Source organism: Oenanthe melanoleuca, chromosome 3 (genome assembly GCF_029582105.1).
Source record: "Oenanthe melanoleuca isolate GR-GAL-2019-014 chromosome 3, OMel1.0, whole genome shotgun sequence".
Lineage (NCBI taxonomy): Eukaryota > Metazoa > Chordata > Aves > Passeriformes > Muscicapidae > Oenanthe > Oenanthe melanoleuca.
The window spans coordinates 51,646,489-51,672,192 of NC_079336.1; the positions used below are offsets into that span (position 1 = coordinate 51,646,489).

General features: G+C 38.2%; 1 protein-coding gene across 1 annotated transcript in view; it reads left to right on the top strand.

Annotated features, from left to right (window-relative positions):
• Nucleotides 1-21,187, top strand: part of LAMA2 (laminin subunit alpha 2) — a 330,175-nt gene extending 308,988 nt beyond the window's left edge. The window contains exons 55-64 of the mRNA XM_056488060.1: nt 893-1,041; nt 3,818-3,994; nt 4,825-5,035; nt 9,508-9,620; nt 11,081-11,270; nt 13,616-13,771; nt 17,109-17,262; nt 17,615-17,745; nt 18,343-18,565; nt 20,931-21,187. Of these exons, the coding sequence (XP_056344035.1) occupies nt 893-1,041; nt 3,818-3,994; nt 4,825-5,035; nt 9,508-9,620; nt 11,081-11,270; nt 13,616-13,771; nt 17,109-17,262; nt 17,615-17,745; nt 18,343-18,565; nt 20,931-21,088 (1,662 nt within the window). The 3' untranslated portion in view covers nt 21,089-21,187. The remainder of the gene's footprint in view (nt 1-892; nt 1,042-3,817; nt 3,995-4,824; nt 5,036-9,507; nt 9,621-11,080; nt 11,271-13,615; nt 13,772-17,108; nt 17,263-17,614; nt 17,746-18,342; nt 18,566-20,930) is intronic.
• Nucleotides 21,188-25,704: the final 4,517 nt, after the last annotated feature.

A 25,704-nucleotide genomic window follows, 5' to 3' on the forward strand; every position in this document is an offset into this window, starting at 1 on the left:
AAAAAAAATAAATAAAGCTGGTGAACACAGTGAAGATAAGCCCCTTGTTTGGCATCACTGATGTGGAATTTAAGACTTGATTGCTTTGGCCTCTTCTCCTCTCTCATAAAATATGAATTTGCTGTATTGTCCACAGTGTCTGAGTGACTGGTAAAAGTGTGATTGCTAGAAATTGTTAGACATTATTCAAGTCTTTATTAAATTTTGATTAAAATCCTGACAGACACACAACAACAGCAATAAACCGAATGTGTTGATGCATTCTTTGTTCTGGACTTCTGGGAAGTGATATTTCATTATTCTCCTTTCTGCCTGTTTTGGAAGAGAGTTCTTGGTGACCTGGAGTAACACACTCCAAGGACAGCACATTTTAATGGCTCACCTGGATGACATTAACTTTAGGGTAGGGGCTCTTTCATCATTTCCCAGGTCTTCAGGTCACAGAAGTGAACGTGACCACTTGCTACAATAACTGGAGTTTAGATCCTGAAATGCCACAATATGATACTGGTGCTGGAGTAACTACTGGCATGATATGCCAGCCCTCCAAACACAGAACTCAGGCTGAGATCAATACACTTCAGGGCTTGATGAGTTTAAGGACAGGTCTTGTAACAACAAAAATCAGAGGAGTTGTAGGTTAGAAGTCTCCATCCTTCCCTGAAAATAGATGGAGCTTTCCAGCATGACCTCGTTTTACCCCTTTCTCATTATAAAAATGCAGAACTCAGGGTATATCAGCAGCAGCAGAACGGAAACAGCAGTGTGTCTTGTCCATGGTGAGCACATCAATGGCCAGTATAAGACAATAAAACATGCACACTAATGTAAAACTAAGTGAAACAGTTTCTTTCCAAACTACCATCTTTTCGCTCCAACCCATACCTTGCAGGCCTACTATGCCGTGTTCCTGAACAGAGGCCGGCTGGAAGTGCACATCTCCACGGGCATCCGGGACCCCCACAGGATCACTGTCCGGCCGGAGGCTGGCGAGTTCCACGACGGCAGAGCACATTCCATCCGGATAGAGCGAGCCAGAGGGTAACAAATGCCTGCAGTGCTGCAGACACAGCACAGCTAGTTCAACAATGCAAATGCATCCATGCTTTGGCAATCCATGTAAATGCTTCTTCTAAGACAAAAAAAACAATTCTTTTAATTCCATCGTTATCCAAAAAATTCTTAAAAATAAATTTTTGAGAGCCATTATTGATCTAAAGAACTGGGTTTACATGCTTTTGTAGACTACCAGCCTGTTTCTCCAGAGATTTGTGTTTACTTGAACTGGCATCTTTAACCTTCTGATTCTTTGTAAATATATTTTATAAAAGAATCTATGGATAAGAAATTCTACTGTGGTTCTATAAATCTCCTTTTCAGGACATATAGAAAAATACCATTTTCAAAGGGTACAAACTGCAACAGCACAGCAGCCTGTAGTCTTTTTGAGATGCCATGTGCTGGACACAGAGGTGCCCAGCTAAATATGGTAAAACAATGAAAATGCAGTCCCACTTTTGTTATTGGAAAAGCCGTCACAGACCTTCTCAGACCATGTTGATTTACACTGAAATTTCACTTGAATTCCTTTGTCCTTTCTCAGACATTTTAAAACTTTCTTATTACGCTTCATCATTCAGAAAGGGATTAGAAACAGCACTACTGTAGGGTGTAGAACTCAGGCAGCCAATAATATTTATGGCCTGGAATAGCCCATGTTCTGAGCAGGGCTTATTATGGACATTTATTATTTGTATCAACATACAAATGTGTACATCCTGTACAGACATTTGTTGAATTAGTTCTTAAAAGAAATCAGAAAGAAGATATGACATCCAGCATGTTACAAAAGGCACTTACCCACTTCACCCTCTTACCCCTACAACACTGCAGCCTTCTTGACCAAACATTTCTATCTAGTCCCCAGGTGCCCTTCTGTCCTCTCTCTATTTTGCTTTCCTTTCTGTATAATTTTCTGACTGAATTTCTATTGTATTGTTAAAAAAACCTCTCATAAATAATGCCTCCATTCAATAAGTCTCCTCTATTTCGGTGACTAGGTCAAAGTCAAACCATTAATGCTTTAGAAGGAAAAGTTTTTTGGAAAAAGATGACAGCTTTTTGTGGTACAGTTTATGTCACTGTGACAGAACACAAATACGCAGATGATATAAAAGGCTCTAAACAACAAAGTAAATTTTTTTATGCAGTGCTATAGCGAGTACAGTAGCTTGACCTTATGAGGGTACATGTGAGAGTACATTAAGGCAAAATTGCCGTACAATGTCATCCAGGGATGGTGCTTGTTCAGATGAGACCTTTGTGCTTTCAAAGTAGCTTTGTTACAAAACAAATTGCCTGAACTCTGAAGTTTCTGTAACCTGAAATGGATGTGAAAAGGCATAAATTAAGATTAACCCTTCCTCTGCTCATTGTGAAGCTCTATTTTTTTAAATGTGAGGAACACACTGTGAAAACTCTGCAGACAGATAATTGTCCATATAATTATGAAAAATGATGTTGTTGAATACTAATGTACATTATTGCATGCTTCTGCTTGGACCCAAAATGTTTACGATGGTTAGCCATGGCTAAGATGTAGCAGCACAAAGTATCACTTGAGGCTTGACAATCTGACTTCCCTACACTTCCTCTGAAGGTAGAGAGGGGAAGTGTCCTCTCTGTCACACTTCATGGAATCTAAACTAGTCTTTGCTCGGAACTGCTTCCAGAGAAATCTCTCTCCTTCTGTTTCCACTGCTGAAGGGACTAGGAGATATCATAGGGATTGTCCTGAAAGATAAGTCTTTTAATAACTGCTTTCTCTAACCCTTTGAAAAATTAATCATATTTATTACTCTGCATCTTTCCAAACCAAATTAATTAATCCAAAACTATGAGGAAACTGGACAATTTACACATAGTACAGCATTTACGTCATTCAATGACTTAAGTCACTGTCCAGTTCTGTCTAGGATGTGTGTAAATAAAAAAAAACAACAAGCATTTTGTATTTGAAAACAGGTCTCTTTTCAATAAGCATTTTCAATATTCAGTTGCTTGCATTTGTTATTATAGTTAAGAAAGAATATCAGAGTTCAATATAGTTTTGCAGCTGATAAAAGGGAATTTATTTGCCAGAAACTGATTAGTCAGCCAGTGGTGCTGCAGAAGGTCCTACCTTCCTCTTTTCAGCCTTAACAGTAACCATGGGACTGCTTTGTCTTTTGCTTGTACTGTGTGAAATATTCATTGGAATTAATGTTAGCACCTCTATCGGTACATGGTGAACAATCAGCAATTTTTCTACTCTGCCACCTCCCCCAGAAGAAGCTATGAGATCTTTAAAAAGTGTACCATATGTCTGCCATTGCTCCTGCAGTCAGAGCAGTCTGGTTGTGCTCCAGCAAGAAGATAATAAGGAAATAGGGAGTCAAAACAAAATGTGAGCCCGTGCTGTTCCCATCCTGCTGATCTCTAGATGATAATATCTGCCTTCACAGTACAGCCAGCTCAGCCCCTACTGTCAGTATTGCCACACCACAAACCTCTTCTTCCTGTGCACAGTCTGACATTACCACCCCTCCACAGCACAGTTTTGCCAGGCTTTGTCAAACAACTACCAAGGAAGCACAGCAGCAGCTGAAACCCCTCTAGTGGTTAATATGCATTTAATGTGAGCTTCCAATTACATAATTTGAGTTGCTCGTTGTTACAGCTGGTGTAGGAGTTAACGGGGCTTGCAAAGGGTTGATTTCAATACAAGCAATAACTGGCATAAAATATATTTTTCTTTGCTTTCAAATTTATTCCACAGGATGTTCAGTGTTCAAGTTGATGAAGACAAAGTCCAGACTCAGAGGCTGCCATCAGACATGCCCATCTCTGTTAAGAAACTCTTTGTGGGTGGTACTTCTTCTCAGTTTCAGACTGCACCTGTCAGAAACATACCAGCATTTGAGGGCTGTATATGGAATCTTGTCATTAATGCCACGTAAGTCTCAACGATGCCAACAAGCATCCAGTTAATGAGATCTGGTTAAATTGCCTTGGTTACCAGAAGAAAGTTAATTGCTGCAACAAATCATACTAGCCAGCAAATCCTAGAATATGGTTTGTTTTCTTTATATACAATTTCTTTATTTTTTTTTATTTTATTTTTTTTTCTACAGTATATGCTCTGTAGGCTATTCAATTAATGAGTTGTTTTACAGACAAGTCAACACTGTCTGTTCATCCATGAAATCAGAGAAATTCAACAGTAACACTGCAGTAAGATGTGTGTCAGCAATAGGTATTTATAGTGCACCATAACACTTTATTTCAGGTAAGGGTGACTTCCAAGAGAAGTCAAAATTCTGAGAACCACCATGGGAATCAATTTACTTTGTGGAAAGTGCAGTAATCTGGAAGGAACATTTGAGTAAAAAAAAAGGCAATGGTGAATAAAATAAAACCTCTATAGAAAGATTCCATCTAAATCTTTCTTTCACATATCTGAAGTACCTAAATTAGGATTTTATCACTCCACATCAGAGTAAATGATTTTTCTGCAATATCATTGAAACTACATAGGCCTGTAAAGTTTGCCAAAGAGGATGCCTGTCTCTTCACTGACCATAGGAAGAAAAGCCAATGGTCACTATCATCTCTGGTTTAAGTGTCTTGCTTCTGTACCTCTACCTACTTGTACAGGGTGGGATGAGTCCTGGCTTTTTGTCCTGTGAATTTAAATTACACTGCAGCCTATAGTTGTTCATTATAAATGGGTGGTAAAACCACAGAAAAACTAATAACAGGCATCACTCTTTTTTGTGTTCTCAGCCCCATGGACTTTGCCCAACCCGTGTCCTTTGAAAATGCAGATATTGGCCGATGTCCCACTCTAGAACCAGAAGTTAGGCCAGCTGAGGATGAAGATAAACCAACCCATGCAACAGTTCTGGTCCAACCAGAACCTGAAACTAATGGGGAGAAAGAAGGGCCAAGAATCCCTCCTGCTTCTCCTCCAACACCATCTCTGCCATCAGCACCTGTAAGTATAAACCACTTCAGTCAGGTAGAGTTTGAAAAGTTTATATTTCCAGGCAAAATTGAAAGGCTATTCATCAGGAATAATGAAGCACTTTGCCACAAATTCAGCATGATACTGTGAATGAAACACCTTGTTGCAGGACACTAAAACCTGTGGATAATAGAAAACTAGCTGATATCATTTGCTTGGATTATCACAACAGTAATTTAAAGAGTGATACAGCTTTAGAAATATCTTTGGCTTGCGTGCTTAGCCATAAACCCTTACACTTCAGTATGTAGGCCAAGCAATATTTGCTTGGGGTTGGAAGGGAAATTTTCCCATGGGAAATCCATTTCATTATGATATTTCTTGTGCTGTTCTCTGATGCACATGATAGCAGTCATGTCAGTGACAGGATGAAGAAAAAGATAAACCTGGAGGCCTATTTGATACGGCAATTCCTCCACTGCTATTTTATAACTTTAGTCAGGAGAATTACAAAATGAAACCTCGGTCACTGCTAAATTGAGTTCAACTGTTGTTACCAGAAATAAACAGCTAGTGGCAAGCAGTCTTATACAACAAAATTTAAGGAAGAAACTCCTTCTCTAACAAGTAATTTTATAATTTGATGCAATATTTTATTGTTCACAAAACATATGTTTACACATCTTAATATTAAAATTAATAATAAATGCACTGGAAAATATTTTTGAGGGGAAATTTGTTTGTGTTTTGTTAGACCTGAATACAACTAACAGGTTTATGCAAGCTATAGTTTAGTATGAGTGAGATTTCAAAATGGTGTGAAGAGACTGCACATTCCCCAGTTAGGAACCTATTTGCACTATTGGAATTTACACTTCAATAATTAGAGAAGAACCAAAATTTTATTTGATATGCATGACCACCTTTGTTGGCCAAGTATATATGGCACAGCTTTATCTAGAAAGACTTTTCAGGTATTGCTGAAATCTCCACATCAGATGCATGGAAATGGGAGCCTTGGGTTCAAGGCAGGCAAGCTCCATCTCAGTTCTTACCGTGCCCCAAGCCCCACAGTTACAAACACCAACCTCTCAATGCTCTGGGGCAGCAGCTGTCATTCGTTCCCACAAGGTGGAGTAGTTGTAGCACCAGGGTTCAATGCAGCTTTTCTGTTTGGAGTTCAAAGTAAATCTACAGTACAGTAAGGCTACTATAGAAAGATAAGGAACCAGGCAACAAGGTAAAAAGGATTATCCGCTTTAATGCTCACTGTTGTGAAGGAATGCAGTCTTAGTATCCCTTCATCAAGCCTTAAAAACAAAACAAAGAAACAAATCACAGAAAAAAGAGCAAGTGCACAGTTCCTAAGACTATAAATACTAACTTTTAAAAATTGAGAGGAGTAGGTCTACTCATTAATATCAGAAACTAGTCCCATTCCATCTAGGTGAGTTTAGTATATCACATATCTAGAGCAGTTATAATTTAAAACAGGAATTCAAAATTAAAAACTAAATAAAGCACCATTACTCCATTTCTCTTTTGGAAATAATGAAACTGTTTTAGTATGCTAAGGACTTGAAACTATTCTACATAAGGCAAGCTTTTGGATAGCTGTTACATTCATATTAATGAGTTTTTAAGGGAACTGTTGCAAAAAAGTAACTACAAAAAAGTAAAAGTCTGCTAATGAGGTTACACTCATATAAGGTGGCACTCATATGACAGTAAATTATACAGAATCTCAGTGTGGAAGGACTGCATATAGAAAATGTACAGCAGAAAAAGTTGTTTTCACATAGGAGGCTTAAATACTGTATATGCTCTATTTAAGTGCTTTTAGGACTTTTTTATCTACATGCATACATCTGCACGTAAAAGGGGAGGGCAGCTGAATCCCAAATGAGGAAAAAACCTACCCTGTACTGAATGCAAGACAAGATCGATAAGTAGGAGAGTTGGGAAACACAGCAGGCACCAGCCTGCTGCTGCTTGCTGTGAATGCCAGGATGTTCCTCAACCCTGGGTGGCTGCTGCTTCTGCCTCACATTATTCCCTGCTCCTCAGGGCTCGCTTGCTGCTGAAACGAAGAGCGCCAGCCTTGCTTCTGCCTTTGACTCCGTGACGGTACCTCCCGCTTTTGATCCGTGCATTTCTGCACTGTGTTACTAACAATTTCCAGTGAACTGTGGAGACTGCTCCAGTGCTTTCTCTACTAATTGCTTTCCTTGTAATTACTAATACAGCATATGAGGATATGGAGAATGTGTGACAGTCCACCAGTGGCCTTTTCTGTTCTTCATTTCCAATGCCATACACACCGAGCTTCTTGACCTACCAGTCAAGTCCCTGGCATCTTACAAGACTGAAGTGAAGTGCAGCTGAAGAGCTCAGTCTCTCCTGTAATATGGGAGGTTATTAAGCAGCCAGGACACATTAAGGCCATTACTCAAAAATCAAAGCTGAGATATTTCAATACTGGCTGGTGGCCCATGCTTAGTGCACAGTCTTGTGAAAGCTGTGAAGCTGACTGTCCTTAGATAAAACAAAAGCAGACACAGGTTTGTGAATAAAATATGGACATTTTTTAAATGTGCCCTAGTGATTTTTTTTTCCTTTTGCTGACTTTTCCACGTCAGCCTGATGAGTGCTTACTCTTATAAGCAGTTATTAGTAAATAATCAGTGGATGCTATGATTCCAGCCACCATGGACATTCTCCCACACTCCTTGCCCTTTCTTACAGTCACCCTGCTGGAATGAAGAAAAACTGCAGTGTTTGCTGATGCTGGGGAGCAGCAGACCCTTTACTAACATGTACCAGCCTAGGATTAAATTTACTGTCAGAATATATCCTTTTACTATGTAAAATGTAAAAGTGTGCCAGAGAAAGGTGTGTGTATGTATTTTCTAATTCTTTCCAGTACCAATTTTTATTCCCTATCTTCAAATTTTAGCAAGCTCCAATGTAATTGAAGGTATTATATGCATAGTATCGTCATTAATTTAGCTGTTAGACTTCTAGATAAGCCTTTAAAAGCTCAAAAATAATTCAAAATTTTACCCTGTATTATGGGAATATGACTTTTCTTTTTCTTTTCTTGATGATCACTGGAAGACTGGTATCATACATTCATAACCTTGCTGGTGAATCTTCCCTGTTTTTTCTTTCCATTGCATATTGATGTATCAATTGCTCTTGTCTTAATGCATGGTGTTCTACTCTGTCATATTCAAACCAGAGCAATTATTATGCAAAACTATATTTTTGAGGTGTTCTATACTGTTATGAAGATCTTTATGATGTGTGTAAACAAAAAATATTCCTGGAAAACTGAGTGAGAGAGGGAAATAAATTTCCTCTTTGCAGTTGAAATCTCAGAGCTTAAGTCACTCACGACATTTTCAAAATGTTTCAGAGAAAAAACTCTGTCAGCAAGGCACTGCACCTTGTGCTCTGCAGGTCCCTGCTGAGTCAGGGCTGAAATAAGAGACTGTCACCAATCCAAAATTATAGCACCCACAGTGCTTAAAAACAGAGCTTGCTGCAGCTATCAAAGTTTGTTTCTTTCCCAGCGGTATTGTCTGATACTGTGTTGAGTTAGATCCTTTGAGTAGTTTCCTCACAATACTCTCAGTGGGAGGTAAAAGCCAGACATGAGTAGAAGCTGGTAATTACCATGATCTCACATTGCCCCAGGCACCCCTATACGAGAGCTTTAGGACCAGAGATTGAAAGAGCTGGTGAAATTAAAACGAGAAAATTACAGTGGACAGAAGATATTTTACCTTGCATTGTTACACCACTTGAAGATTAATAGAAGTGGAACTAGAGGGAGGAGTTTCTTCCTTTATGACCTGAGTAATGTCTCTACGTTAGACAGCTGGGGGATTTCAGCAGCTGTTACATCTGTCCATCAGTTATTCAGATTCCCTCATTGGTTATGGGGGCCTTTCAACAGCACCGGGGGAAACAACAGCACATTAAACAAAGAATACAGTTGTAAAACAACATAAAGAAGTAAAATGAAGGACTCTTTGACAGCTGCAGCTGAAACTACTTTTAACTCATTATTTTTAAGGTGACTGGATTTCAAGTTGACAACAAAGCATCCCTTTAAAACTTAAATCCTGTTTCATTTCTGTAAGAGGGCATCCTACTGTGTAAAACTCGATTATGTGAGCTAAGAGAATTGCCTGGAAATCACTTAAGACTCTTGTAAATGTCCACTGATGAAAGCATGAAAGCAGCAATGTTCATATATTACTTTCATTTGCTTTTATAGCCAGCTTAATGAGCTCTGCTTTTACACCAAATTCCTGTCATACTGGTTTATAACTTTAGCTGGTGTGATGAGACATCAGCCTGCTGGAAAATTGCGGGGCCAGTCTCTAGACTAGGTTCAATATTCTCAGTCCTGAGCAGCTGGGAGACTCCCAGCATATGCACAGCTGAGACAGATACAAAATATGAAGTTTGTATGATTGCTGTATATTTTGCAGGATTCCTGTGCTGCTGACACAGAACCAGCCATTCTAGAAGGTGGCAAGCAGTTTGGTCTTTCAAGGAACAGCCACATTGCAGTTGCATTTGATGACACCAAAGTGAAAAACAGGTATATTGTTTGTTTCAGCAATGAGTTTTGATGGAATACTGTCAAAAAAATGTCCTTCCTAAATTCTCTCAAAGGTATTTTGCAAAACTGTGGACATAATCTGAAAAGATCACATGCCATGATTAATTAATTTCATTAAGCAAATCTGAAAAGACATTAAAGGATGAAATCTAGGCAATGAAATGCCCACTAAGTAGCTCTCACAATAATAATTTACCTCTTTTGTAAAGGTTTGGGCACACAGATCCCAGAGTGATTTGCTAAGAACCGAACAGAGTAATGGATCAGGTTGTGCAGCTAACTTCAAAGATAACATTTTCAGAGCCTTTTTTTATTCACTTGATTTTATTAGCTTGATTTTATTTTATTAACTTGATAATGAGCAAAACTTCTTTCCCCTTTCTTCCAATAGTTAAGATGAATCTTGTACAGTAAACAGGAAAAATGACATTGCCACCCCAAAAGACAACACTATATACATATAGCTGTTGACATGCAAAGGAATTCAATGAACTGTTTATAAAAATGCAGGTTTTTTCCAATGGATTTGTGAAGCTAGAACTTGTTAGTTGTTTATTTTTGCTCTGTAGGCACATGGTCATTAACAAATGTGCCATGTCACATCAGTAAGCAATTTTGCTTCTTACAGTTTCCAAATCCATTAGCCTCACACTTATTTATCCCTATAAAGATGTTGCACCACATATGCTAAATTTAGAAAACTGGGAATGATCCTGGACTGATCATTTTCATGCAATGATTTTTCATTTATAATATCAGCTGCTTTCAGGTACTGACTTTGCAGCTCAGCTTGGGCAAGGTTAGTGATGTGTTGCCAGTACGACTTCAGCATTAGAAAATCTGAATAATTTCTTCACAGGTTCTTTGCTGTAAAGGAGGTTCTCAGCATTACCATTCTGTCCAAAGGGTCATTAGCTTTGCTCAGACACAGCCTCATTTTCTCTTGGGAGAGATCAGAATAAGTGTTTTATATCCTCATTGTAAACTCTTCTGTCTGCATCTTTAAAAGTTTTGCAACCTGTCTTCAGGCAATACAACTCATTAGAAACTCAACATTTGCCAGCTGTCACTACAGCTCTCTCCTCTTTGTGAGCATTATGTGTGTGGATGATGGATAACGCTGCTGGAATTTTACAAGTGCTGGGATTTTCTAGCTGCTATAGCTGCAGCTGAGAATTCCATCTTGAAATTCTATGCCAAGATTGTAGTTTTGCATCTCCACACTAAAGGAACTAATGAATGCTCACATGTCAGGGATCAGATGTGTGTGAAATGTAATTTGCATATAACCAAATTATTTTTCTTGAATTCTAATGGACAAGTAAAATTGGCCACTTGCTGTATAGAATTTATTTAGAAAAAACACAAAAAGATGAATTTGTCTAGTGTCCGACTCCAAATATCTTTTCCTTTTTTTCTGTTTCCTGTTTGATTTCCAGGCTTACAATTGAATTTGAAGTCCGAACAACAGCTGATTCTGGCTTGCTGTTTTATATGGCCCGCATCAACCACGCCGATTTTGCCACAGTTCAGATAAAGAATGGTCTGCCTTACTTCAGTTATGATCTGGGGAGTGGAAACACAAGCACACTGATTTCCAACAAAATAAATGATGGCCAGTGGCACCAGGTATAATAGTCTCTAATTCTAAATTATCTTTTGTAAGAGTGAGCTTTGTTTTGCCTTGAGGTATTTGCAAAATGTATTCCACACAAGCCAAACTTTACAACTAGTATTTTCTGGGGGGGAAAAAAAAAAGTCTAGCAAAATTTGTGTCAGATGCACTGGTACACAGAAATTTATCCTTCAGGAAACACATATTTCTGAACATATTTAAAATATGTGCCATGTATAGTAAGGAACTACAGAAAATGTTCCTTCCTGCTTAATAGGGCTTATGTGAGTATCAGCTCATGGTGATGGAATACATCATTAAAACTGTTGTTTCTACATTAATAATGTTATTGTTAAGCCAGAGTGCTCAGAACAAAGAAAAAAAAAGTAATATGTAAGTAAACCTTCCCTGGATTATTAACTCAGTAGGGAATAAATATGATATTCATGGATGTATTTGGCAGCACCTTCTGTGACTTTATGGGAGAGAGCAATATATGCAATGCCTGTGGATGCTAAGAGAAGGAATATCACAACCATAAAATTTACTATTTACTGGACCAAGTACAACAGACACACTGTATATTCATTAGGTGGCATGCTGGAAGGCACTGTTAAAGACTGAGAAGCAAAGTATACATGTAACTGTGGGTTGAATTTATATGCTATAAGTTACATTGAATTTTGCACAGATATTTAGAAATTCAGCATCCACATCTCATCCCGAAATGAGGAAAAAATCTAATTGCATTTTCCCTTACACTTTAATTGCCTCATTTCCACTCTGTTCTCCAGAAATTTCATTTTCACTAGATTTTTAGTCATGAATTTTTTGATGCTAGCAACTGCTCTATGCCAAGAGTATTTCACAAAGGGGGAAAAATGAAGTTGTAGTAATCATTTATCTCTTTTGTACAATGCCTGGGAGCACTGGCAGTAGACCGAGGCCCCATTCTGCTATTCTCTCTGTACATATAGAAGAAATGTTTTTGCTGGTTTAGCCATTTTCTCTTTATTCTTAAAGAGAACTAAGTGGAGCATATATTTCTTAATGGAAGATTGTGCTCTTTGGGCATACAGCTTGACACTCCACAAGAGAGGGCCCCTTTTTGTAGATCCTGTTTCTGTAGTGGAGAATGGAGACAAAGTCAGAGTTCCCAAAAAGCAAAAAAACTTTTGAGAAGGAGGAGGAGGGAAGGCAAAGCTTGTAGGAAAAGGCCACAGTCCTTGTTTCTGATAAAACAGGGGTTTCTCCTTAAAATAATCCTTTTAGTGACAGCCTTTTCTCCATTTGGAATTATTTAGGTTAAAAACATTTCCATCAGTCCTACAGAAGCCACTTGGTGCTGCTGGTATCCTGCTATCTGTTTAGGTCCTCTGTAAGAATGTTTGTTCCCATTTCCCATCTCACTCACCTAATCTTCCTTCTGCCCAAGGTGTAGTTATCCATCTCAAATTTACAGTTGCCTGTAAACACCAAGTTCAGGCCCTCACCTTCAGGCCATCCTTGTCAGTGTTCAGTCATTCCCACTGCATGACAGATATGCTGCCACACTGGAGCAGAAGCAGCCATGTTAAAGAAAAGCCAAAAAAATGCTGTTTGTCTCTCTCTGTTACTCTGGTGAGCCTACTACAGTGCTGTTTAGAAATCTGCTAACATGCATGATGCATTGTGCATTTATTCCTTTTTATGCAAAACCATTATTATACTGACTTATAGAGATTTCAATATAAACTTTTAGAAAGACATTGGCCTAGAATTTCCTCAGCTCTTCAACAACTGCACTCCCTCCATGTGATTCACAGTCCATTTGTCTGAATAGAAGCCCTAATACCAACAGAACATAGTTGGTATTATATTTAGTCTAGCATGAACTATGATCTGAGGCATGTCCAAGATAGTGGAATAGTAAACTCAATATTTTCTACAAACATATGCTGCTATAAAGATTTGCAACCAGTGCCATAACATTCAGCATTCATTCTGAAGTACTTACCTATTCTCAGTACTTAAAATTGCTGTCTGATTCCAGGAAGAAAAATACTGTGCTGTGCCAATTATAACATAACAATGAAGCATTTTAAAGGAATCTCAAGTCTTTTCAGTAATTGTAGTAAATAATTGTCATGATGCCTCCTGACCCAGATGCAAGTAAAACACAGTCAAGGCACAAAACCTTGCTTAGGAGCTTTGTTCCATAAATATTATCCATAGCTGCTGCCATGATACTTCTGTAACCACTCCTGCTACTTTCTTGTGTATTGTTATAGGTTTTGGACTGTGAGACTAGTTACAGTCTGAAAATACTTGGTTGTCAGAAAACTATCTGCAATTGTATCACATTTTTGTGTCTTTCTAGATAAAAATTAGTCGAGTGAAGCAAGAAGGAAACCTCATAGTAGATGGTGTTTCCAACACGACTGTGAGCCCCAAGAAGGCTGATATACTGGATGTTGTAGGAATGCTCTACGTGGGAGGATTGCCCATTAACTACACAACCAGAAGAATTGGTCCAGTAAGCAAATTTATTTAAGTTATCTTACAAGCCTTAAGTATGTCTTAATTGGTGCAAATGTCTTCCCAGTTTTGTTTTGTCTTGCTTTTCCCTCAGAATGCTCTTCTGTCACTGGAAGGATCTGACTCGGAATCCATTTAATGAAAAAAAAATTGAAATAGCAGAGTTATTTACTGTTTTGGAAAAGGAGAAATTTCCATATACTTGTATCTACCTGGATCACTGCACAGCTAGAGTATAGGTTCCTGAGTAGCACTTGCCCTTTCTCTTGGCTATAATTAATCTAGCAGCAAATGCTAATAAAAAGTGAAAGGTTCTCCTACAAGAAGCGTCAGAAGCCAAAATAACCCTGGAGAAAGTACCCAGAAGTACTGCTGCTTACTGTAAAAATCAGTTCTGTGTTGCTGTTACTAAAAGAGGAAACAGTGTGTTTTGAAGGAAGGCCATGAAAATTCTCTTGTCTCTTTCTGTTTCAAATTTAAATATGTATGTATCGATTTATCACTGCTTTGGTTCAAATGCCCAGCTCCCATGCTAACATGGAAGATGATAGAGAGCCCAGAGAAATAAATATCATTTTGTCCTAAATTTTGTGGTGTTAACTAGGAACACTGTATTCTGTCACCCAGACTTTTTACTGCATCTATCTGCACATCTCCATGCACTGATGCCCTTCCAACCTCCCAAAATACACCAATATCAGAATATGGGAGAAAAACTCTTTTTTGCTCTCAGTGACATCTGAAGACAGTTATTTCAAAGCAGAAGCCAGAACCTGAGTGAATTAATATATAGTAAACAAAAAATTCAGCATCTAGCACAGCACAATTCAGACACACAGAAAATGGAATGTCAGTAGGAGCTATGTCTGGGTTCATCCTGGATAGATACAGAGAATCCATAAGGAGCAGGCAAAGCACAGATCTGATAAGGAAACAAAACAGACTCCCAAAGAATCTGCGCATGAGTAAATACCATTATAACAAGATGTTTATGGAATGGAAAATACCAGTCTATGGACAGGCAAGAGTTCCCTTCTTTGAGTGGACAAAATAAATACAAAAAGGGAATTCCTAGATCCTGCTTAAGTCCGTGTATTGACTCATGGATAGGGAGTGAAGGGGATGAGTAAGCACTCTACATATGAGAGTTGTATTCCATAATGAAAACTGACCTGTAAGATCATGTTTCTTAGTAAATAATTGATTGTGCAGAAAGGCCAAATGGAGGCAAAACTGAATCCTTAGGATTTACCAAACCAGATCTGAGGCACTGGAAACCAAAAGCAGTACTTAACAACCCACAACATATAATTCCTAGTAGTACCAATTTATGCTCTTTGAAATATATCTGCAATTTACAAATAGTAATCTAAGGAGAAAGATAACACCAAGTCCTTACCTATTGGTATTTTGTCAGAGGTAATGGAGAGAACCCATGCAGATAAATGGCTCAGTCTGGCAATAACAGTCATGTCAGGTCCTGACAGCCTTATGTCCTTTAGGATTTAAATGTAGCTGTGACTTCAAATGTCGTGTAAAAACCAACACTTGCCTGCCAGTCCTGCTCAGTAAAATGCACCACAATATATGACACAGTGTTGTGTTGTAGCTTCATGTAGAGGCTCTGAAGCAAATCAAGTTGAAAGGATGTGTTACCTTAGAGCTTTCTTCTGTACACATATTAGCCTTTTTAGTCAGTAATCTATTATATAACCATCAGTGGGTTGGCTTCCTTTTCAGTGTAGAAGACTGGTCCCACTTGTTTAGCTTCAGCAGATGTCACATGGAGAGCACTCAAAACTCTGCTTTCAACTAAAGAGGTCCTATTACCTCTTCCCATGCTAAAGTATAACCAGATTTGCTTTTCCATAGGAAAGAGAAAATTGTAAAGTTAGAGAACATTATCAAATAATCTACAAATCTTGCATTTCTATGATTTATTCTTGCAGTGAAGGTTTGTTTTGTTTTGTTTTCTGGCATTTCTCTTTTTTGATAACAAGATTTGTTGATCTGGAGATGACTTGCTTATAAATTACAAAAAGGACTAATGAAAAATCTGACAGAAAGCATTGTTCAGCTCAGACCTGGATTTATTCACTGGTATTCTCATTAAAATACTGTACAGGCATATTTAGCTGTAATAAGCTAATTTCATAGTACATACAGCTTTGATTTACAAGAAAATAAATTCTTGGAAATTCTTTCCATTTATGGGTCAGAGTATTGTTAGAGGAGGCAGTGTGCAGAGCCAGCACTTCTCTCTGCAGGTCTGTCTTTGTCCTTTTTGTATTTGTATGCGTTTCTAGGCTGAATTTTATACACTGATGTTTATTTTTCTCCTTTCTACTGCACTGTTTATGAATATATCTTCTTTTTCTTCCTCCAAGTACATGATGTACATTTTCCTCTGTTTCACTGGTATCAAGGATAGATTTTCCTAACTCTTTAAGTCAAAGATCAAAGCCTCTGTCTGAATCCAAGAACCAAAATACAGCCTCTGCTGACCTGGAGAGAAAAAGGGAGGGCAAATTCTGGAGAAGATGCCAGTAGCTTTCAGAGATCCCACTGGGATGCCCTGCTCACACCCAGAACAGCCCCTTCCCAGGCAGTTCCATGTGTACTCAAACCACCATTCCAAGTGTGCCCACACCACCAGCTGGGGGTCCCAATGTGCCCATTGCAGAAGCCAGACTGGAGCTGCAGTTTGGTACCCTGCACAGGAGCCTCTGAAGACATGAGCACATTCCCTGCCTCCACCTGCCTCTCTGGCCAGCTGAGTGGCCCTGGTCACTGCAGTCATCAGACTATGTGCAGTCAGCAACTTTCACACAGGAACTTTGTTCATTTTAGTGGTGATGTTACCTGCATTTCCTCTGTCTTACCATGCAACATTAGGCCCACACTAAAGTGATTAAAAGAAGAGGAAAAAGAAAACCCAACTAAGAAAATTACCAGCAGCCCAGAGAGCTATAGCCACTATCTTCATTTACTTGTAAACCCCATAACCTAGTCAATTAAAAAGACAAAGTGTAGGCCATTAAATTCCTGCATTGCTGATGTAATTTGCTATGTTTCATTATGTGGTGTATTATTTTATGTCCCCTCCAGTAAGCCGAATAGATGTGACTCAGATCACATCCCTGAAAAGTAATGCAATCCTCAGTATGATTGAGCAGATTCCAATTACAATCAGATATTAAGGATTAGCCACGTAAAATCCAAATTTTATTCAGCTCCATAAATCCAGCAGAGAAGCAGAGAAAATTCACTCATTGATTGCATACTTTAGGCTTGCTTCTCATAGTTTTACATTTTGTTTGAAATATTGACTGCAGGTCCTCCATAGCATTGATGGCTGCATCAGGAATTTTAAAATGACAGAATCACCTGTTGACCTGGATAATCCAACTTCCAGCTTCAATGTTGGAAAATGCTTTGTCACTGCACAGAAGGGAACGTACTTTGATGGAACAGGCTTTGCCAAAACAGGTAATGAACAGCAGCTCTGGTGAAAGTAAAAGAACAGAGAAAGAGGAGATTCTGTTTTCAAAAACTCCCAGTGTTATCTAACTCCTGCTGGCTGGAGGCAAAGTGAGACCAGTACTTGAAACTCTTGCTGATCATTTTCAGTTATTTCGCCCGAGGAGAAACTATGTGACTTCTTTGCACAAAGCACAATTGCAATAAAAGTTATTTACGTGGTTTCACATGAAATGGAGTGCATTAACAACACTGAATTAGTTACTTTGCCTTACTCTCAGCACCATCTGTGTGATGATTATTAGGAATAATGTCTTAGATGTTATCTTCATTTTATTGTGCTTCCCCTTTTCTCTCCAAGTTGGTGCATACAGAGTGGGAACAGATCTGCTTGTGGAATTTGAATTCCGTACAACACGAATGAACGGTGTTCTCCTAGGAGTCAGCAGCCAGAAAATGGATGGGCTTGGCATTGAATTAGTAGATGGAAAAGTGAGTAGCAAGCAGTTTTGTTTCTTCATAAGCTGGTTTCAGTCAGCACAGGTAGTTTAAATGCAGGTTTGAGACATCTCGAGACGTCTCGAACAATATCAGGACTCTCGATGGACAGCAACACTTGCACCTTTCCATAAATCTAGAGGATCTTACACTTTTAAAAGATAGTTTAAAAGATTCTGTAATACTTAAGTCTCCTAAAATTGAAATATGGTCTTCAATTACAAGAATATATACCATATAAGAATTTTTGAGAAAAGGCTTTGTCATTAATATTACTAGATTCTCTTGGATATCTTTTGATTCACTGTCTGGAAAACCAGGCATTATTCCGTAACTATAAAGATTTTAGAGGGGTGTTTTATACACCCTAAAACTAAAACCAAAAAAAAGGGACAGTTACAACTTAGACAGAAATTTTGCATATTTCCACTTGTGTTTAGCCTCAGTGATAGAACCCAGATCCCAGAGGGACAGCAATTCACATAGTCTTTGGTGCATACAGTCAAACCACGTTGACTTCAAACAAAACAAACAGACAAAAACAGCTGAACTGTTTAGAACACTTGCTGACGTCCCTGCCGTGCTTTTCAGGTGATGTTTCACGTGGACAATGGTGCAGGCCGATTCTCTGCTGTCCATGAGCCTGGTGCACCAGGCAGTCTGTGTGATGGACAGTGGCACAAGGTTCTTGCAAACAAGATCAAGCACCGCCTGGAGCTGACTGTGGATGGCACTCAGGTGCAGACCGACAGCCCCAACAGGGCCTCGACCTCGGCGGACACGAACGACCCTCTCTTTGTCGGAGGCTATCCTGGTGAGCATGCAGCACACAAAGTGTGCTTTACTCAGGCTCCAATAACACTGCCTTGGTAATGGATTAAATTAAGTAGGACTAGTATGCCAAAGATGATTGAAAGACAGGCAGAGTTTGTATCAGTTGGCGTGGATGCTCATTTCTGCATTCAGCCGCATTTCAGAACAAGTTCTGCAGCAAGAGGCTCTCACAGATACCCCTGCCCCATTTCAAATGGAGGCACTGTCACAAGGAATCAGGCAGATTTTCTGCCTTCTGCTGCTCATAGACACACAGCCTCCCTCTTAAAACTTTCTGTTTGGTAATAGCATTGTAGTTATATTGCAGTAGTAACAGCATTTGGCGCATTTAAATTTAACTTAGGAACAGCAAATTTTAAGCAAAGAATGTATATTTATGCTCTTGAGGGGGCAGGGCAGTGTATGTGTAAATCAGCTTGTAGAACTGAGGAACTGAGGAGGAACAACAGCTTGCACAGAGAGGTAAGAAGACACCATCTCTTTCTTGTTAAAGCCTTTGCTTGTGGTCTGCTGGGTTTTAAAGGAAAAAAAACCCATAATCTACATTTGCTAATCAGTATTCTGGAAGCCCTCAAGAGAACTTGTTTTATGCAGAGGTAATTGAACAGCATCGAGAATTGGGCTGAGATCAGTAGCTGGCTTCATCTTCCACTAAGCTGATAATAAATGCTAGTATTCATCTCCTCATAGACAGTCAATAAATTCTCTAACAGCAGTTTACTTTCTGAAAATACAGTTAATACATTTGCAAAGTACCAATTTTGTTGCATTTGTAATAAATTTTCCCTCTAGCTCACAAACCAAAATAAAAAAAGTGAAGTATGCTTGCAGTATGTGTCTGCTCTAGTGCATACTGAGGTCAGTGGAAAGACACCTCTGAGTTATTTAATTCCTCAATTATTTTCTGAAAGTTGTTTCTTCACCCCTTCTAATATGTGATACAGTGCATCTGAAAAGCTTTCTCTCTCAAGCTTTGGAGCATTTAAAAAATTGTCCTTGGTACTGACATATACTGAACTTTAGTCACAATGACTGTAGTAAAGACCAACAACTTTGTGCCAGAAGGAGAACAGCTTTGTGGCAGCCTTTTCATAACAAAACAAGATTCTAACACAGGAGCCAGCACTGAAGAAACACTGCAGATGGAGTTACTATCTCATTCTGTACTGCATGTCAAGAGGAGAGACACAAATCACAGCAACCCTGCAATCTGTGCAAAACTAACCTACACTTACCTCATGGTGCAGGGATATTCATGAGTTCAGCCACATAGCAAGTTATGAAATTATTTAATAAACCTGCTGTATGTGTAAGTGTTCACTCTTATTTTGCTGCCTAGTATAGCTCACCCAGGATTTGTTTTAACATTACCAATACCTAGACAGCTGCATCACAAATTCATGGGATTTTGTAAAATTAGTAAATGTTTATATTTTCCAAATTAATAGAGCAAAATGGTTGTAAACCAGCTAGAATTAGCTGATGGAGAATTTTCTGCGTAGAGATTTTCACCACTGTAGTGCAGACAACAGTAGAGATTCCTGGGTAACCCATAAAAGTTAGCATTCCTCTGCTGGTATCACTCTTCCCCAAGCAAGGAGAGACAGATGGATTCAGGCATCTTATCCTCTGTGAAACAGAATAATGCTGTGGCCAGACAGTCTCTCTACAAGTGTAAAGTTACTTATACAACTCACTTGGAAGAACACTGAGAAACAATTTGAGCCATGAATTTCAATCAGTTGAGAGAGAAGTAGTTCCAGCTTCCAAGTCAAACCACCCTCACTTCCATCCCCTCCTTCATTAGTGGAAGAAATATACTCCAACTCCTGGCTTTACTCTGTCAGCAAGGGAAAAAAAAGAATATTTGAAAACTATCCAGACCAGTCTGTAAATGACATCTGAGATCCATCCTGAGCAACTGGCTTCTTTGTGATGTTAGGACTGAGAATTTCATCTATTTTGGCCTATTTTCTCTCCTATATTATTCTGTGGAAAAACAGCTCAAGAAGTTGAATACCTGCAGAGCATCACATATGTACTGTACAACATTTGTAGGTAGCAAACTGCATACATGGGTTACAATGGCAGTTTATATGTGTTCAGATTCTACCACTTTCATAGTAGGATAGAAAAAGAAAAGTCTGGATTGTTATCTAACAGAAGTATTCATCACATTTGCTCATAATGTTTGTAATTTTTAAATAATTATAATATACAGCAAATAAAGCACTCATGTATTGTTGTATCTGTTCTTGTATCTTGCAGGACTCTCAAAGAACAAAATTAACTCAAGTATCAACTCAAACTAATATCATTCCTTTGTAATTTTTTCCTTCCTTCAGATGGTGTGACCCAGTTTGGGCTGACGACTAATATCCGCTTTAAAGGATGTATTCGATTTCTGAAGCTCACCAAGGGTACTGCAAAACCTCAAGAGATTAACTTTAGCAAAGCTTTGGAGCTGAAGGGTGTCCAGCCACTGTCGTGCCCTGCAGACTGATGGTCACTCAGCCAGTATGGCTCTGGTTATATAAGCACCTCAGATTTTAAAAAATCTATATCTTCATTGCATTCATAATAAAATGTCTTTGTGCAAGTATTTGAGTAGTGTTTGTGGTGTATGCCTATAGCTCTTTCAATGCATCTCCCAGGAATGCATGAACTAATCCCTTCACCCATCCCCTTCATTAAGGGAGTAATACAGTAATTTTTATCTATCTCTGTCCTTATAGTTTGAAGTGAAAATGTTTCATCATTCTTGTGATGAGTGAGACCATATATTATGTAGGTTGTTCCTTCTCTTTGGAACACAGAATCACAAAATATCTTAAGCTGGAAGGGAGCCATAAGGATCATTGAGTCCAACTCTGAAATGCTCACTAAATGCTTTTGCTGAGGTAGATCTCTAAACTTGTATTCCTTTACAATTCTAAATACAGTGCACTTGTGGGCATGCACAACCTTATCCTTCATGAGCATATTAACTTGCATCAAAAAATTATGCTTTGGTCATACCCAAGAGCTTTTACATAACCTTTCTGATCATAATATGAAGTTCCACTGAGAAATTATATATGGCCTATATGGCTGCTATATATGCTATAGCTGTGGAACCAAGTGCAGGAAGGACAGTATTGGTACTTAATTTATTTGAGATTATTGATGCAAATATGTTGCACCTAAAATCCCTGCTATATCACTTGAACAGCATTGAACTCTAACAGGTTACATTGTTTAGTGTTGGGACATTAAGTCTCCAATGGAGGGAGTAGAACTGGGTTCTATTACTTACTTTGAAATACAGTTTTAAATGATCCTTAATAAATAAAGTTTGACATTGCTGCTCTCTCCCACATGATACTGAAGTTACATATAGCAAATAATCACAAGCCAGTTTTCTAAAAATGAAATCTTGGCACTTGGAGCAGAATAGAGGTGAAGAAAGAACATTCCAGAGATGATTAGTGCAACACCTACTATTGATCTCTGCTGTTATCTATTAATGAAATTCTTACCATAAAAGCAGCTTCCTAAGTTCAACTCTGCTGCTTCTGCCTGATGTTGTCAGTTTGTGAGGAATACTGAATGCAGAAGCCACCCCAAATCTTCCTTAAATAAAATTTATAGTGTTATGTGGATAGCAGTTTAAATACACATGGAGAGGGGAAGGTTGCTTCCTAAATTCTCACTAAAATGCCAAATCCTAGTGATTTTATTCATCCTTTGGATGTTTTAGAGCGCTATGAAATCATCAGTGAAGGGTGGGTTATGTTTTCTGTGGATTGTTTCAAGTTGTTAAACTGTATTTTAGCAAAGGTTGTGATGAGACATGCAGAACAGCTGTTGTAGGAACATAAAAAAAAACTACCCACATAAAAGAAAAAAGGACAGAAAAACCCCTGATAGTAAGGTAGCACAACCATGCAATTAAATGAAAAAGGTTTTTTAAATTATTTTGTTCTGCCCACAGAAAAGCCTTGAGTACACATTTTCAGAAATTCTGACATTGCTAAAAGAAAGGCAGCTGCAAAATTTGTGCATAGACTAGCTGCAAAATTTGTGCTTGCCAGCCAGCACTCCTGCAGGAGTGCTTTGTATTTTACAAAAGGCCTTTTAGGCATACAATGTTTCTTTAAACTGCCATGGGAGGGAAAAAAAAAACAACAAAAAAACTTTTACACTGGAAAAGTGCATTAAAGAGATGGTAATAAATATGTATACTGGCACTCTAATGGTTTGAGGAGTCTACATCAATCAGATACACCTGAAGAAAAACCATCCAACTCCTGTGAAGTCTTGAAGTAATTGCCTTCAGCAAGTATTCTAGCTTTAGTTGCAACTGGCCTTTAATGATAAGAAACAGTTGATGGCTGCTCAGTGTTGCCCGTGTTCAAAGAGCTAAGAATTAGTAAAGCATGTATTTGTCTCTGAGAAAGCCTAATTATTGGACATGTACTGTCTTCAACTTCTATGTGGTTGTGCTTTTAACAAGCACACTGTAAAATATTCATGTGTTTCTGTGTTATTCTTTATGTCTCGTGTATTTACCTATTCTCATGCCCATAATGTTTCAGGATAGTTTGAGCAGCTCAAGAAAAGCAGGTTGTAACACTTCAAATACAGTTGAGTATTTCCAAAAGTATTTAAAAATATAAAAAACACTATTGTTATGAATGTGTCACAACACACAGCAGCCGATCGCTGGCCCTCTACACTACCTAGGCACACTTCCCAACCTCTAGATTCTATTCAACATGTTGAATTTTTTTTTTTTTTTAACCCAAACTTGTTTGCAAAAGTTTTGGAGTTGGTTTTGGAGTTTTCTGAGGGCGGACTTGAAGACACAATGGAAATTGGAAAAACCGAGCCTAGAGCTCTGTGAGTTAAACCATGCCCAGCCTCAGAGGCAGGAAATTGCTACATCAGCAATGGTCTTTCACATAAATACGACTTTGCCTTCAAAACAATTACTGGAGTTTCTATATAAAAGCAGTGGAATGGGTAAAAAGAAAAAGAGAGGCCTTTATGTTCTTCAGTCTGTTGAATTATTTTTCTCTCTTGCTTGACCTTCCAGGAATGTGTGGGACAGAGCAAAACAATGAAACAATGCACATTATTACATTTCTTGAACTTTCAAGTGGGGAAAAAAAAATCAACCATCTGCTGTCCTCTGCTAAAGGAAATATACTCAGTAGGCTGAAACAACAGCTACTTCAGCAGGGACATGCTGAAAGGAAACAGAAAAACCTGACTAATTTGTTTTCATTCATCAGTGAGTGGATGCACCAAATACTGTTAGTAAAGTTTTCTGCCTTTGAAGATTTGGCAGGGCATCTGGGAATGATCCCAGCTCCCTGTTTCTCCCTTTTGCTATACAAAAGATTAATAGATTGTCAGATTCCAGATAAAGACTAAAATTGTCTGAAACCAGCAGGTTGTGAGCTTCAGAGCCATATGTGTAATCTCCAGAGCTGCTGGAGATAATGCCACTGCTGCCTGTGCTAGGAACAATGCAACACCTTTCCAATTCAAGACTGCAAACTAATGCACATTCTCAAGGCACAAGTATTTCAAACCTTATTTTGGTGGATATTTTGCATGTTTTTACTGCCATTTTTCCCCATCACACTTTAAATACTCTGCTGCTAAACTTCAAAACAAAAAAACTCACATCCAGGTGGTTTTAAACTGTTTTAAAATTGATATTGTTGAGTGTTGTCACTTTTAGACATTTATGATGAACAGCTACTCTGAACAAGACAAACCCTTCACAACTTAGGCCAACTGCTATGTTGAAAAAGGTTGTGTTTTCAATTTTAAATACAAATAGTTCTCAAACTCTTTGCAATGAATAATTTCCTTCTTCATTCTATTAAATCTTATTTTCAGCTCTTTATAGAAGCTTGTAAAGAGAATATGTTTCTGGGTTAGTATTTTTCTTTAGACTGCACAAGAAAACTTAAAGTTCTAAAAAACCCGAACAATTTCTCCCATCTCTCTTTTATCATAGAAACCACCAGGAATGTCAGTTTTAGGGCTTCCCTTGCTCAGCTTCTGGGCAGTCTGAGATCCCTGCTGAAGAGTTTCTCTGTACATGCAAGTAAAATTTTTCATTGACTTGTTTATGACCAACAAGAAAAGTGTACTCCATACTTTTCACAAGAATACATTTTTTGAAGGACCACCAAAAGTTTCCAATCCCCCCATACACACCAGTTTTTAAACTTTTAAGATGACCTTGCAGTTTTCAGCTAAGATTTTACAAAAGCAAATAAAACTCCTCTGAAAGTACCCTCAATGAATTTTTAACTTTTTTTTTTTTCTTTTTATCATCTGTATTTCCTAATGACAAAAGTCTACCAGTTCTTCAGTCATCTATCAAGCCCTAGAGCATACATGTGGGCTGAGCTTCTGCTGGAAACTTATAGAAAGGATTATCACTTTCACCATTTCATGCTTCATACCTAAACACAAAACCATACAGACTTTTCTTAAAAATAATTTCTTAAATACACTGCTAATGTGTCATACCATGAAACTGAAACAAGACCCCAAATTATCCAGGTTATATATTTCTATGGTGTTACGCTTCATACTCAAGAGTATAAATAATTTTGTCATGAACTCCCAGATAATTCCCAATATGATCCATCTGTTTCAACTCAAAAAACCCCTTTCCTGTTCAAATTTAGTGGGCAACATAGCATAAAATGACAGCCCTTCAGAAACTAAAATATCTAATTTAAGCAAAGAAAGAAAACCCTAGGGAAAAGTCTCCAGCAGTCAGTGCTCTCATACATGTTTAATGCTCCCACAGGACCAATATAATTCTTTAGCCCAAATCTAACACCCATCTCCCAGTTTTCACTTAACTATGGACTTGAATCTTCACTTATTTTGAAGACAACTGCACAAAACTCTCCTAATGCTAAAGTCCCCTCCTTTTACCCTCTTTTTTTAAAAGTACCTTTGAGTACAAAAATAAACTGATGCTTCCTCCCTGCCCAGCATTTATTTATCACTTTTTAATGAAGATGATAATGAAAGTAGGTGTATAGAATTTCAAAGACTTGTTTTATGATATACAGTATTACAAAGTATCATAGTATTAAAGTA